We start from the raw sequence: 16,652 nt of genomic DNA, 5'->3' as shown, positions 1-16,652 counted from the left end.
TGTAATGGTAAGAAGATACTCTTATTTTGAGAACATTCTGCCATATATCATAAGCCTGCTGCTACTTTTGAGGATTTCACAGTATGCTGTGAAATACATAGAATTACTCTTATCCATTTCAGTCTTGAGAAAATCTATGTTAAAATGTTATTATATTATCTTTTAATAATTTAACTCTCCATTATTTGTACTTTCAACTCCTTTATATAAATTTAATAAACAGCTAAAAATTGCCTGACATTTACATTGCATAATGACACTATCAACACATTAAACTCAACTTCTTCTGAGATATGTATCTGCAATTCAGGTTTTTTAGATTATTGAATTCTGAGATCCACAAAGGGTTATCTTGTCCTGTACTCCCACTGATTACATAAGCATCTAGATTTTAAAAACTGAAAAGAACTGTTTATATCTGGCAAGTTGCTTTCACATGTGAATTACTTCACTCAATGAGGTTATTCACATGAATTGTGAGGTTACCTGTTTGCACAATTTGGACCTCAGAATATTTAATTTTTAATTCAGTAATTAACTACAGATACATGAAATACATGCAGTCACAGTTTTATTATAACTGTGTGTTCACATTAAAAGAAATTCAGTCTATCTAAACTATTTGTCAACTTCTTCATATTTTTGTCAGTTCAAAACCAACACATTTATAAATGAGAATACTAAAAACCTTAAAACACAGATGGTATTGTAGAATATAACTAAAAAAAAGGGCATTTAAATTTCAGGTTATAGGAAAACAAACTTGGATAAATCTTTTAATATTTTAATCTTCTGCAAACAAATGTTTTCTGGTACTTGGCAACTTTTCAGACTTTTTTTGCTTTATTCAGTCTTCTTATGCTATGTGCAAAAATGTGACTTGTGAGGACTGAGGTGAGAATATACCTTTATCAACAAGTTTTTTAGATACTGACACTACCCAATATCACACATAAGCACTACTAGTAAAGATGCTGTGCTCACTGCAGCAGTCATCTGTTGTATTCTGCATTCTGTATTGTCTCACCATCTGAGCTCTTCATGCAGCAACTACCTAGGACAACTTCCTCACCCCACAGGGCATACAGCACAGCTGGGCCATCAGTTCTGCCAACACCCACCTCATTCATTCACTAACTGGCTTTTTAAACATGTTCATCTTAACATATGTGCGATGGTTTTGCAATTTTTTCTTTTGGGCAGACAAAACTGGAGTATCTAGTTAAACTTGCTAAAATGTGTATGGATATGAATGACCTGCACTTGCCAAAAATTTGACTGCAGGCTGTAAATTCAGATAATTTGAATACAAGAGAATTTTTTTAAAAATCAGGAATATAAATACACAAAACTGAGAAAATTTATTTTCAAATGCCATAAAAAAGTTACAGAAGCTCTTTTACAATAGCACTATTCTAAGCTTGAAGAGACTGTATAAACATTTCTCTTAGCACCTCTTCAGATTGCCTCAGCCTCTGGCCAAGGACACTCTATATCTGCTATCCATTGTCATATTTTATTTTACTGGTTTAGCTAGTACATTGCTGGGAACATGCTTGTCACCTGTGGGGTTCTTAGGAAACTCGGGTGCCAGGTGTTCTTTCTTCAGTGGGGTTGAAATAGGAGAGCTACACTGCTGGGAGCAAACAGCCTACAGGTGGGCCAAGTGCTTTGACAGGCCATATCCAGTATCCAAGAGCTGTTGTGTCTTTCCAGCCATGTGTCTTAGCCAGAGTTTAAAGAAGGATTTAATGTTTGGTGTAATGAACTTTTCATACAGCTGGGCCCTCTCTCTACACACTTCTTGGAAGTCTGTCCTTCCTCAAGTTGAGAAAGAAATATTGCCATTTTCATGCCAGGTACCACCCCTTTTGAAGGTTCAGGTGCCTACTCCCTTCCTGAACATCTAAAATCACCCAGATAAAAATTTCTGTCCTTATCACTCATATCTTCAAAGGAGCAGCTCTCAAAGGCAATCACTTGTGATTCTGCATATATCTAATCTTTATGTGTAAAAATTGCCACCAAAATGGACTTGTTGCAGCTAAGTCATTCACAGAAAAATTGTGGTTAACAACAACTGCAAATTGCAAAGTTTCTCAAGTCCCTTTGGACTGATCTAAGTCATTACCACTCTGCAGAAACTTTGCTGTACAGCGTGGGTACTACTGCAGGAACCCATAGTTTCGAGTCCACAACAACCTCTTTAAGAACTTCCTTTGAGCCTCAAGACTGGCTAAACACAACATTGCAATGACCAATACTCAGACAAGGACCTGTGGATATGAATGTAGAAAAGAATTCAGTTCATGATACTGATCATGCTGAATTCCTTGTGAGAGCTTCTAGACACTAGTCAAAAAACCCCAGTGACGGTAAAGAGAGTGTCCCTTCAGATCAAGTAAACTAATAATAAGGTGAAGCAATAAAAAAATTATCATACATTTCCACCTACACTAAGGAGTGCTGAGGGAGATATTGCTAATCTGATTTACCTGTGGGCTCCTAGAAAGTTTCATTAAGGTTTGGTGCATTCCACTACCAAGGCCACAGAGAAAACCAAAAGGTGAGTCTGTATTGCAGTAGGATGTAGCTCACCAACCTTGTAACTTCTGGTTTTCTTTCTCCATTCTGAGGAGCAGTATCTGCTGAATAATGGCTTTCTTCCACAGTTCACGAAGCTCATGGGGTGTTCGTTTCCGTTCTTCTTTCACGGGCCCAAAGGGGCCATCTTCACACACTGGTTCCAATGGGGATCTGGGTGGAAGATCTCCCAATTCACAGTAATCTTTAAAAAAGAGAAGTTGCTGTTAACTACTTGGATGTCATGAAGAAGTGAATGAAGGGACAGTGAAGGGACTGCACATATATAGATACACACATCTACATATATACACTAAATCATGTATCCATCTACATTTAGATAGATAAATAGGTAAGAAGTAGCAATATGAAGCAAAGTTTCCCAAATGACAGTTTCAAACAGACTTAAAAGCTGCTTCAGAATAAGAATCATACAGGCTAAAGAATATTTTTTTCTCTAAAATATTTTTTTCTATAACCTGGTAAAAACATTGTACCACACACCAAGATCATATCTTGCTAATTACAACTTTACATGCAGAGAACTGAAAGGAAAAAGCAAGTTTGAGAAATTACAAAAACAATAACCTACAGCTGAAATGTGGCATGACTCAAATAGCAGATATAATCAAATAGAGCACCCACATAATTTAAAGAATAATCTCTAAAGCGTGTTTAACAAAGAAAACGCCCTTAGCTGCACAAACACACCACCACCTAAGGCCATACAATGGGATGATTACCAGCTCTTAAAGTAAATAGGTGGAAAGAGAGACAGGCACTTAAGACATGCTTTTTTCACTTCTCATTTTTAACCATATTATAGCCTTCTGCACTTCTTCTTTTGGCTTCAGATGGCCTACCACAAAATATATAACTTTGTCAAGCATGCAAGGCATTTCTAGGACTAAAAACATTACAAAAGATAGTGAACATTAAATAAATCTCAGGCAAATTGAAAAATCATTTATTTTAGGGAAAGGGTATATAACATTGTTTTAAATCAAGTAATCAATGTAAGAAGCACAAGCTTTTATACTTTTTCTTAATACCTGCTGCAGTATTACTTAATTTTATTGTTTTATATAACTTCCCTGGAGGCTCAGGAGTTTTTGACACAACCTGTATCTAGAAGAAAAATTACTCAATTCACCAACTTTAAAATGAGTAGTCTAAGCAACCAATCTCTTCCTACCAAATCTTAAACAGAAGGCCATAGCAACAGCACTTCTTCACCCAACCAGAATGGCTATGAAATGGCTCCCTGAGCTATACATGCTTTAAAGTTAGTGCAACAAAATCCATCCACAAACTCGCCAGCCAAGGACAAGTACATCTATGTGTGCTATTTCAAACAGCTCCTGCAGAAGGAGCATTCCTGAAGCAATTATTCTGAAGGCAGCTCAGTGTCCATGTCTTTATCATTGCCTAGCATGGTGGCAAAGGTTTTGAATTAAACACACACACATCATCCCAGTTCTTCAAAACTAACAAAATAAAGGCTTTTCCCCCTTCAAGTTCTGCCCAGACTGTCACTCTGCTTTCACTCACGCAGTTCATATGCAGCTCTCCTTTCCTTGTTTGTTTGAAGGTACTCAAACAACTGAGCTCAAATGACTAAGAATGGAAATGTTCACAGCTGTTCACTTCTGCTTTTCTAAGTCTTGCCACTGTCAATCTTCCCCTCTCAAAGAGTCAGAGAGAAGCAGAGTGGCTCCAAATACCACCCGTTTCCTTATACAATATTTATTTTCTTGCCACCACAAAGTCTAGGGTTAAAATACATGTATAAAAAAGAGTGTAACATTTTCAGGTAGCAAAACAATTTAAATCTTTACAACCTTACACTCTGGATATAGATGTAGATACCCACATATCTGGTGTCTACAGCATTTCAAAGAACAATGAACATCATGGGAATGAGAATTAGGCAAAGGTCAAATATTTGACAATTTAATGGCAATCACCATCTTTGCAAAGAAAACAGGAAAACTGACAGGTGCACTCAAAAATACAGCTGGTTATGAAAAGTAACAATACAATGAAGAGACTATAATATTCATTAAAAGAAACTGGGAAACATTAATCATTTTTCTTTACAGGTAAATGGAAAGACATCAATGGGCTAAGATCTGCATTTATGAAAGAGCTACAGGCAAATGTCAGCACATACAGAAGATACACACACTCAATAATTTTCAACTTATATTGACCATGAAAGGAAAATTATTTTTATTTGATTGCTGGTTTTGATGCAATTGTAGGTTTTGATGCACATACTATGTTGTCAACAATGTTCTCTACATTTTTATGTAGAATTTCTAAAAATAGTACCTTTGATCACAATTTTCCTTAGTGCATATTAAGAAATATTTAAAGGGAAATGCTTTTAAGGATAATGCTAGTAAAATTCATATATTTTTTGAATAAAATAATAAAGAAATAAAAAGACAATCATCAAGGGAAGTTGTTAATTTCCTCTAAGGCTGCATACAATAATGACACCATAAGAAAGAGGAATCAACAGAAATGCTCACCATACACCAATGCAAAAAAATAAAAGTGATCTAGATAGGAAACCCCTTATATACTGTACACTGTCTGTGGTCTGTTCACATCTTACATTCACGTTCCATTCTCACAGCATCCAATATGGAAGGCAGGCACATCTTGGGGGAAACAAGTCTCTTCTACACATCATCCCAGTAGTTTATGCATCTCTTAGCGTCAGATGTGTATTGTGATTTTATGTATGCATATATGCACTAATATGTTAGAAAATAATAGACGATGTCCAGACACAGTCTATGGCTACCTACTTGCTAAAAAAGCCCTAAACCCAAAAAAACCCAGGCTGGCAAAACACACTGCATTCATAAAGCAAGAATGAACACACTCAACATCTAGAATATTCCAGTCTTTAATTTACACATCCCACTTCCCCAGGTCAAATTTCAGGGATTGGTCTTCAAGTACCAAATTCACAAGTTTATCAGAGACATTACTTACTTGTCGTTCTCCAGTGGTCAAACTGTGACAACACCTGAACTGCTGCAAAGCATTAATTACTGAAGACCACAGTCCTGCTTCCATTTAGGATGAAAATTTCCCATCTCTTGCTGACTAATCTGATAAAATCAGTATTCATTGAAAGAAATAATGCTTAAGGCTATAAAAGCAAAACAAAAGGTTACAAAATTCTATAAGCTGAACAATTATGATTATCAACCCTACCTCTAATGCTTCTGTGAAGAATCCTAGGATCGATTTTGCCTTCCAAACAGCAACTCCTTTTCTATTTTTTCTTTTGCTTCTTATCACTTGAGGACATTTAACAGAAAGTCTAAAGTCTACTCTGATAAAGTGCAAGACATTCAAAAGCTGCCTTCCTTCCTGTCTGCATGCTGGCAAGATTTATAGAACGCAAAATAAACCTGTTTAACTGCTCTAGTGGCCTGTCAGAAGTCTACGGAGTTACATCAGCTGTTTGGCTGCTAAAGGAGGGAGGAAGGTGGGACGTGAAGGTAATCCCTCAAAGCAAAATAAAAAACGGAGACATTTGGTACGTCAGCACTAACCCATGTCCCTGAACATACAAGGTGATAGAGAGACGTATCACCCAGCTTCCAGATCCAGAACAGACAAGAGCAGAGCTACTGTGACAAGGAACTGAGTATTGCACACACACCGGGGATCTGGAGGACAGCAGAGAAAGTAAAGATAAACAGTGGAGCAATTCAACTGCATCTAACTGGGAGCTCACATTCCACTGAGCCAAACTGCCATGTCTTAACATCCAAGCAATGTGTACCCTTCAGAACTTTTATGAGATTAGTAGGTGCACTTAAGCGGGATCTGAATGCTTCAGCACACACTGAAAGACTGCTTCCCTGTTCATCTGCCAACTTAGTCAGCTTTTGTTGACTCCTATTCCACGTTTGACCTGACCCTAACTCCTTTCAAATATATTGCTTCCTTTGCTTCCATATAAAATTCCATATAAAACCTCCATACATGCTACTCCTACAAGCCTATTGCACTTCTATTGCACTTCTGTTTTCTAAGGTTGAGGACTTGGCAATATTAGTATATTTGATCAATAAAATTTTTATGGTAATTTTCCATCTGAGGTTCATACTTGGACTACACTTCAGAACTATTCTTCAGCACAATGGAATTTTATAAGTGTGTGGGTCAAAACCAAGGATTCCCCAAGAAACTGCACTTCACTGGGAAAACACCATCTTCCCTGGGCTTGTGAGAACTTCTTAAAGGTACTGAATTTCAGATGACACTTCTCATGAACCAGATGGAAATGTTGCTCAAATATTCTAGCACATCTATATGTACTTTAAAAGCACTCCTCTTATGCTTCCAACACTTATAATACCCAACAAAGGACAAGGCCAGTAGGAACAATGGACTGAGATGGAATTTGTACAGCTCATCTATTCATTTATACTTAGCTGTTGGCTTCACATGGCAGTGCTTCAACCCTAAGGTACAGAGTATCCCTACAGTCCAGAAGGATCAACAGATGCATTACACAAAACTCTTAAATGCAAAGATGACACAAAAAACAAAGTACAAAAGATTAAGAAAGAAGTATCATGATATATTACTATCAGGGCCCACACTAAAGAAAGTCTGTACATGGAAAGATGGTGAATGACCTCAGTAGTAATTAAAACAGACAATATCTGATCAGAAATTACATGAACAGGGATATTTCATTTGTAAATCACTAAGAAAAAATTAGTTTATCAAATATTTTCCTGATCAATTCACCTTAGTATTAAACAAGGTTTAAGTGACGAACCAACCTAAAAGCCTATACTTAAAAAACGTTCTTTCAGATTCACTTAGTCTAACCAACCTCAACTGCCAAAATCAAGACAAGATTCATCTTTGATTAGAAATTCCAATGCTTCAAGTAGAAAGGAAGGGCTGATAGGGAGGAGGTTCAATAATAATGCATTAACACCATCCTCACTATGGAATTGTGGCTCTCTCTACATGCACGGTTTACTAGTCACATCCACTCTCTGGGGTTAAAAAGTCAGACAAGATATGGTAAAAATGTGGACAGAAGAATCTATTAAGCCTTTTATTTACTATATTATGTTACTTTGTTGCATTTTAAACTTTACAAAATTCAGCTTGGCAAACAAACAAGAGAATTTCACATCATTTAAGATTCAATTGCCAAAAGAAAAGACATCAACGACATCCTTAGTTCTCTTCAGATTTTCCATTCAGGTAGTACAACATCTTATTTCACACATGGCACAGAAATAAAGAGAAAGACAAACTTCTCTAACCAAGGACATAATAATATTATTATTATTTCACAAAGCTGCTGGGAATATTTAACTTCATAATCAGATGTAGTAAAATGACCACCAGCCTTCTGTAATCAGAAAGCTTGAGATACAGAATCACAAGAACCAACAAGTTCTTCTAATCTGACATACAACTTAAAGCAATGGCTGAATGAGGAATTCTTGAAAAATTGTGTATTTCAACACCATTGATTAAAATCAGCTCAGAACGATTCTTTGGACTTTTCTTTTAAGGCCAAGACTTCTTAAAAAGTACTCACTACCTCCAAATTAATCTCATGTGCTAATATTATCAATCCCTGAGAAAGGAATGCCCTGATATTTCAATGGGCACAGAAGCCACCAAACATTAACCGTATACTTACTGGCTGTAGCCAAACTTCTGTACCACAAATCAAGATTGAGCACATATGTGCTCTGAAAGGAGCAGAACTGAGTAACCAATTATAACCAACTGGTTTTAATTAATAATAACTGTGCTGCTACAACAGTATTGGCAAACATATTACAAATAATTTACACCCCATAAACACTTCAGGCACAGAATAAAGTTATAGTACAGTTTATAGTATTGCTATAGCAACAGTTTATTGTATTTGCAATGCTACTACAAAATTATTTTTAAAAAATTCACCTTAATAATCAAGAGATATAGCCACACCACAAATCACATAAACAGGTAGGTAGGTGTTAACTACAGCTGGTTTAAAGAATAATAGTTCTTCAAATTCAAAGTTTTCTTCAGCACTTAGGATTTAACAGTTTGACACCCCTATCTGACAGAGGCTGAAACCAAATTAATTTTAATTAATGAATCAAGTTCATTTTCCTTACAGAGATACTTGTGCTTTCTATACCATTTTCCCCCTGCAACTCAAGGTCTAAAATAAAATGTAGTTGTATTTTTTATCTGAATTTATTTGCTGAGTACTGCAAAGTGGTACAAGCATCTCATTGCTCTGAATTTCAACTTCTTTCACTGTTCAACTGGTAAGTTCATTACACATTGCCCACATTAAAACAAATCCATTCTCCAACAGTAAAACTGACATAGCTGTTACAAAAATCTTGTTGTCTACTTCCAACACACCTCCCTCAGCAAGAAAGCTCCAACAAGTGCCATCACTTTCCCACCATTTGCTTCAAAAACTATTTACATCCCCCTTAAATCCAGCAATTGACTTGACTGTGCTGGGAGTTTCTGACAACCTGAAAAACAGTTCTACTACTATGACCAATTCTGAACAGTCAATATGTGAAAAGTCTGTGAAAATTGTCCAATGCACAGAGATTTGTAGATGCTGAATACATGTAAGTGAATATCTTGCTGCACTGAAGTGCAAGATGATGTTTCATTATCAATCTACACAGATTTAAGGATGCCCTGCTCCTGAGAAGAGTAAGGGCATCCACCTTCACCTTCCAGACACTTGTCCCTGCCTGCTCTATTGCTTGTGTAATACTGTGAGTGGGACCAGAAAACTGAGCCAACTGAAAATTTGTGCCTTTGAGTGTTTCCATGCTTCATCTGGATCACTGAGTTGTTGTTCCCTTCACCTTTTTACCAGTGAAAAGAGAACTAAAGAGTCCTAGACCACCTGTATAGCCAAAAAAAAATATGGCCCTTGAGTGATGCTACAGAAGTAGGAATATCTGCCTGCAAGTAGGGTGGGGAGGTATTAAGGTAAAAATCAAATAACTGAGGAAACACATTTATTACTTAGAATGTTTAAGACAGTGAGTAGGAGGGACAGAGCTTTAGAAAAAGAATAATAAAAGCCTTCTTTTGAGATAAATGTAGCATTGTAACAGATCAAAGTGTGATCCATTTTGTAAGGAGACTGTGCTTCCCTTTTTCTGTCTGTCCACTTTGCAGGATTCAACACTCATTACACTCCCACAAATAAACGACAGAAACAGAATTCCGAGACGAGACAGCGTGTCTGCAGGTGGAAACGCTGCCCCCTGGCTCTCCACACCCTCGCAGAGTCACAACAGCTCAGGGGAAGCCACTAACAGCAGCAGTCGAGGCTGGAGAACCTGAACTGCAGCTTGCTACAATGGAACTAGCATAATTCAGCTCTCCATCCTCCAGCTACCAGCTGTAAAGTATTAGAAATCCTACAGATCATTTCACTCATGTAGAAAACCCTTTTTAGGTTTTCAAACTGGACATCAGCCTCATCTCCAGGCTCACCAGGAATCCACCTGGCTCTCCTGTCAGGCAGCAAATTGCATAATAGTTCTCTGATGTGCTTAATTGTAAAGTTATGTACAGAAGCAGGGAAAAATACTGGGGGAAGAGGAAAGTGGCAGCATCAACAAGCAGAAAGTGGCTGGAAAAGGACATGTATATGGGGCTTTGCTCCCACAACAACCAAAAGTAATGGTTTCTTTACAAGGCTGTGTGCTGTCTCAGAGTGCTTGCCTTGCTGAGCATAGATCAGAAAAGGCAGGAATCTCAACTGGCAAGAAAAAACAGCTAACATATCTATCTGAAGCATTTTTCTTCTACTGATTTGGGACAAAATACCATCTTTCATGTATAGTACATACTTCCTTTTAAATAATGGTGTCTGCAAAACAAGCTGTGCTCTCTGCTCGGTAATTAATGAAGCAACCCCCAAAGCACAACCAGTAATCATTTTGTTCCACCTGAACTATGAAAAATGAAGTTTTAGCCCAAACTATTTATGAGCACTTCCTACTTCCTACAGAATTAAAGGATTCCAAAGTGGAAGACAGTGGGACTCAGTCCTGTTTAAGCTGTTCAAGCTTCAACTGGAAACTCAGGATATCAGACTTTTATTAATTCAGTACCTCAAATGTGTAAGATCAAAATTTCAGCAAAAGCTATGTACCACTTGTCTGGGGTTTCTTTTTATTTTTAACTTTTAGTAAATACACCTTCATATCCTGCTGTGTTAACCACACAGAGAGCAGTGAATATGTTGCACCTTGAGATTCAGCTCACCACCTGCCTATACAAACAAAACTACAAATGTCAGACCCTAGGTTTTTCAGTGAATATAAAGCTTAAAGCTGTCTGTAGTTTTTGTGACAACTGACATATTCTTATGTGCAATTTACTCATTACAACCCAGAGAAATTGCAGTCACAGAGCAGTTTCATTTTGTTGACAATGCCTGCCCACATGTGGTCAAACCAATGCAGAGTTCAGGCATCCTAGTGGATTTTACCTTTAACCCAAAGTTTAGTAAAGCAGCCCAGGCTAAACTTGAAAACCTGTATAATCTCTGAGTCATGGATATCTGGGTCTCTTGGCTGAGAGAATAACTAGCTTTTAAACACATCCCTTTCCCAGCTTCTTTCCTTACTCCTCTCCTGCAGATTACTCTGTAGTAGGGTGTTGGCCATGGCACCTGAAGGGAGAAACTGGTCAGTGGAGACTGTCTATAAAGGGAAACTCATAAATCACAGATGTTCCCTTATTTCCCTCCCTTCATGCTTACTTTTGCAGAACATGACAAAGTATGTTATCTTTAAAATCTTTGCCCTCTGTCCAATTTGGCTGAAATTGATCTTTTGGTGATACATCAGCTCTTTGTAAAATGAAAGGAAATCAGTCTAAACAGAGTGAGAAAGACTTTAAAAAACACAGAATATGAACGAAAAACAAGATGATGAATGATAGGTAGTTACATTTATGTTGGAACTAGAGGAGTTTCTTGGTTATCTGTGGTGGTGAGTCCAATGTAGGACCAGTTGTACAGCAGCTCTCTTTAAGGCTACAGAGACTGGCTAACAAGTGAGTATCCTTCACTGCCAGAAATGTTCCAGGAGATGCATAAAAGTCCAAATAGAAAAACCCAGTATTTGCTTTAAATAATTAAAAAAAAACCAAACCCTGACTCTGAGTTTTCTTCTGTTCATAAACTGAGTATGTACAGTGAAAGAAAAAGAAAATGAAGGAAGAAAAAAGGCCAAATATTTTAAATTGCTGCTCCTATTAATAGCACATCCTGTTTTCCATTTTGGCTGCACTTGTTTCCCAAACTATTCTGCTTACCCAGCTGTAGGTTGTTAAGATTGTATCTTGCAGCTATTATGTCTCAGAGGAAATGCTTGGGTAGGCAATTTAGGTGGATTTTATTTTCCTATTTAATATGGGAAGGTTTTGTGGCTTTCAAAAACAAGTAAGACTATTACAGAGACATCACACTTGTAAAAATAGAAGTTTTATATAACAGCCCTTCATATAACATGCCTTTAAGTACAACAAAGCATTTCACATTGTATGTTCACACAACATGCTCCTGAGATCACTTAATGTTGAAGTACACTAAATTTGAGAGGCATCTGTGCCCATATATGCAGCTTACCTCACTGTCAGTCAAATTACATTGCAAGCAGTGCATTAATGATAGAAACACTTTGGTTATGTGCCTGCTCCAGTTAATTGAGATCTCACTTTAAGATGCAAGAAAAACACCTCAGTGACATTAAAATGGTTACTTTTTACTACATTTACTATAAGATACTGTTACTTTCTGTTTCCTTATGTATTTTCTTATTTTTCATACAACGGCCTTAGAGGTAACTCAGAAGTTAAAATTTACAAAGCTCATGCTGTGAAATTCAAACTTTAGTGAGCCAGAGTATTTTCTCAGGAATTCTTGGCCCCAGCATGTCCTGTGCTATCTTGTACTATTGGCTTACATAAAGTGAATGCACAAAATTATGCACATGCACGTTTATGTGCAGTGCTTTTCTTTTGGTTCTTCAGCTCTACAAATTTCACAAAATAATTATGGGAACACTGGATAATTATGGCTCAAGTGGCAAATGTCACAGACTAGAGCAGCATACATGAAAACAAAGCATGCACTATAGAACTTAAATGAGATCATAAAATAAATGTAATTCCAGTTGGTATACATGGATTTTTCTATTCTGTAGTTCTATATTTCAACACAAAGATGAAATAGAAGCATTCTCTTTTCTTCAGCACAATACTTGGTGATGCGTTTTTTCCCCAGAACTCATTAAACTAGTACTCATGGCTAGTTAGCATGAGGCAATAGAAACAATTTATATGTGAAGCTGAAATGTAAAACCTCAACAACTAATGAGCTGAGTATTACCAAAAAATAGGTGGCAAATTGCAATGACAGTACAAACAGAACACTAGGCAAACAGATCCCCTTGGTGGACACAATTCACGCTTCACACACTACATACACAATAAGCTGACAGAAGCAAACAAGCCCAGGCTTTACCATCGTATCTGCTGGGAGAATCACAGGCTTTCTGAGGGGTGGCCACTCGCAGGAATATCTGCTGCCTCCATGAGTGCCTCCGAGTCCTCACGGGGCTGTCCGTGTCCAGGGCCTGCTGGCCGTGCTGGGACTCGTAGTTGCTGGAAGGGCAAACACAGAACAGCTTGTGAGGTACCTGGGTGTGCCAGGAGCAGCCACACAGCCTTGGGGAGCCCAGGGGCCACTGCCCTGGGAGTGCAGCGTGCTGTGCACATGCTGGACCAAGCTCGCCGTGGTAGGAAGGTGGAACTTGCTTTGTGGCAGAGGCTTACACGTGGCTGCAAACAGCACTGAGGTTCACAAACAGGGATTGGCAGCTCTGTGCAGTCTACTCTTTCCAGTTTTAATTAATTTTCAGTTTTCTTGCAGCAGGACATTAATCAGAACATATTTAACATATATACACAATAATGTAGCTTTACCATTACACTATTTACATGCCATCCATAAAACTTAGCAATTATTCATAGGAGACACAAAGACTTGCTGATGCTTTTTATCAGAACTCATCAAGGAGCTTTATAAACACCAACTGAACTTCCAACCTTCTGTGTACTGGGTATGCAATATACTTTCCCCAGACACAGACCGGGAGAAAAACTTTAAACCTTTCTGTTAGCAAGTCTACCTCTGAAATACGCAAGAAACTTGGGAACAAAATCTAAGAACCTTGGATATTATTCCTTTGATGTCATCCACACATGCCATAAAGAGGTTTTTATTCAGAATACAAAATGAAATAGTGAGGAACAATGCTGTTTTTCTATTAAAAATCCCACTAATAACTTTCATCTGTTAGAACTCTGAAGTATTCATTGCTTTATTCCAGCTATTAGCTAAATGGTTACATGAGTCTCTGTAGAAGCTGAAAGGGATAAATGAAATCCAGATAGCTCTGGCAGCAACAGGGAGGAGCATTTTACAGGTCATCCTCTCCTTCCAGTTTGAAGACACTGACATTGCTTAGGATGAATCATATATTCTCTTAAGTGAAAATTCTCCTGTGTCAGGAATAATCACAGAAATACACAGATAGAAGTTGCATGACCATTGCAACATAAAAAATGACTAAGATCTGCCATCCTAATGGGAGAGTAGTCTGGGATAGCTTAATTTTCTGAAGAGCAGTTACATGCAGAATACACGCAGGTGAACCTTTGCACAAATCAGGCTTTGCAAGTGCAAGAAGCATTTGAAATATTTCAGACAAAGAAATCTTTGAAAATACAGTTTTACCTCCAGGCTTTATAGAGAACCCTACCTTGTTGTGCTCCTAAAGTCAGAGGTGTTATTTTCATCTACAGGAGCCAGAAATTTTAAGAAATTTGGCACAGAAGAGGAAGAATGAAGCTTTTTCCTTAAGGCAGTACGGTAGGAGACGCTGAGAGTGCAGTTGGGAAAAGTACAGTTTAGAACAAAGAAGTATAGATCCACAGAATAAAAACAATACACATTCCTAAGTTTCAAACAAAAGGCAGCTAAATCCTGAAGGTCTGAATATCAAGGAAACCACAGTCAAAACTAAAACTGCTAACAAAGTCCTACTTTGAGAGAGATATTTGTTTGGGCAAACCAGAATGTTCCAATGTATATAAATGTACTTCCAGAAGAGTTATTATTTTTGCTATATTGCAAGATTCTTAGTGCATGTTTCAAATAAATTCCTTTAATCTAATAAAAACCATTGCCAACTTTATCACATTTTCTTAAATATGAGTTTCAATGACCAATTAAGTTCAGGGAAAAAGGTTAGGAAAAGTTGACACTGATAATCAGTGTGGTGGCAAATGAAAAATAAGACTTTGGCAAAAACTATTTTGTAAAGCATTAACAGGGTTTTATTCAGACAAACTTGGAACTTTAAAGTTAAAAGCTAGGCCTTCTGACTGATCATTCAAGATTGTGGCTCTGTTTATGCAACAGACAGAAGCGCTAATCAAATTTCACAGTCTTCTGGCCCATAATTCTTTTAATTGAAATTCTTTTCATTTAAAAGAATTATTTAAGTGTCTTTTAAAATAAGAAGTCTGAAACATACTCAGAAGAAGGTTAATAGAATACAGTAAGAATAATTCAGATAATGAAAAGTTTTTGCATGGAGTGAAAATATGGAAAATTACTCGGCTGACGATAATAGAAGACCTTTTTTGAGACACTACACAAAGCCACATGAGTAGGAGAATTTACTCCTGAAAAAGTAAGCTTAAGAAAGAGTTGTTTCTGATAAACTGTAATGTTCTATTTGGATGGCATTTAGCACTGTTTCCTGAAGATGTGAATAAAAGGGGAGGGGGAGGGTAGAATACTCTGGGATGATCACTGGCATGAAGTGTAACAGGTTCTTTAGTAGCTGGTTTTGAAATAAAGAAGATAAGGCTGTACCATGGTGTGCCCTGCAAATAGGGCTCACTTACAATTACATTGTAAATCCATTACAATTACATGGTAATTTCACTTACAGAATTGGGAAGCTTGACTGTATTCATTTAAACTCATTAACCCAACTGACATGCCTATCAATTTCCATTTTCAGTTTTGCTGCTTAGATGTTCAATATGGCATACCCTTAAGAGATGGGGAAAGGAAAGTAGAAGTTGTAACTGTGCATACAGAATCACAGTCTTATTAAATTGAGAGTGAACAGGATTCTGCAGACTCTAATTTCCTGCCTGAGCTATGTCATACTTCTGAGGTAAAGCTGAATTAAGAGATTCTAGTTAGTACTCAGCAACTGAAGAAACTGGTGAAGCAGCATCCTCAGCTGTGTATTTCCTTAGGTTTAGAAAAATCAGCACCTTGGGGAAACAGGAAACTTTCACACAAGAGAACAAAACCAAAAAATAAACAGCAATAGCAATAAAAATTGCTTGCCAATGACAGTGACTGTTGACAGTGCTTCTGAGGACATTCGGCCTCATTAGCCTTTTGAGCTGAAATAAGCAGTTTTGGCTCAAGGGGTTAAGAAATTATGATTTTTAGGGAGCCACTCAGTTTCAGGTTCTCACGGAAACAAGTGTTAATATCCTTTTATTCCATGCTCTCTGTCTATATTTTAAGAAAGAAGGCATGGAGAAGCATAATTTGATATTGCTGCAAGTAATCAAGACAAATAATGGGTTGATGGGTTGGGGTTTTTGTTTATTCTTGGGGTTTTGTTTTGTGAGGAGTGGGGATGGTGGTGGGGTTGTATGTGGTGGGTTTTTTTCCTCTCAGCTCTCCATATTCCTGCTGCTTCTTGCCTCATGTAACTACTTGGTCAACTTGCTTTTAATGTCAGGCACAAACAAACAGTGTTTTTGTGTTACCATGAACAAAGGACAGAATCAAATGCTTCAGGAAGGACAGACAGAGTGAGCTCTCAGGTTCTTGGCAACTTACCCCTCAAACAATTTAAGGAGTGCTGCTGTCTGCTGCATAACAACAAATTGCTTTGGAACAACTAGCTCTA

The 16,652-nt window shown here is 37.4% G+C and overlaps 1 protein-coding gene across 7 annotated transcripts in view; it reads right to left on the bottom strand.

The window, feature by feature from the left end:
- The window catches only part of TBC1D1 (TBC1 domain family member 1), a 98,551-nt gene that overhangs the window by 17,948 nt on the left and 63,951 nt on the right, over positions 1-16,652 (bottom strand). For all 7 annotated transcript variants that reach the window (XM_077782801.1, XM_077782799.1, XM_077782800.1 and 4 more), the window contains 3 exons: positions 14,466-14,585; positions 13,166-13,305; positions 2,603-2,788 (listed from right to left, as the gene is read on the bottom strand). In XM_077782801.1, coding sequence (XP_077638927.1) covers positions 2,603-2,788; positions 13,166-13,305; positions 14,466-14,585 — 446 coding nt within the window. The remainder of the gene's footprint in view (positions 1-2,602; positions 2,789-13,165; positions 13,306-14,465; positions 14,586-16,652) is intronic.

Source organism: Lonchura striata, chromosome 4 (genome assembly GCF_046129695.1).
Source record: "Lonchura striata isolate bLonStr1 chromosome 4, bLonStr1.mat, whole genome shotgun sequence".
NCBI lineage: Eukaryota > Metazoa > Chordata > Aves > Passeriformes > Estrildidae > Lonchura > Lonchura striata.
The sequence above is the reverse complement of the archived record's forward strand: the minus strand, read 5'-3'. Positions and strand labels throughout refer to the sequence as shown.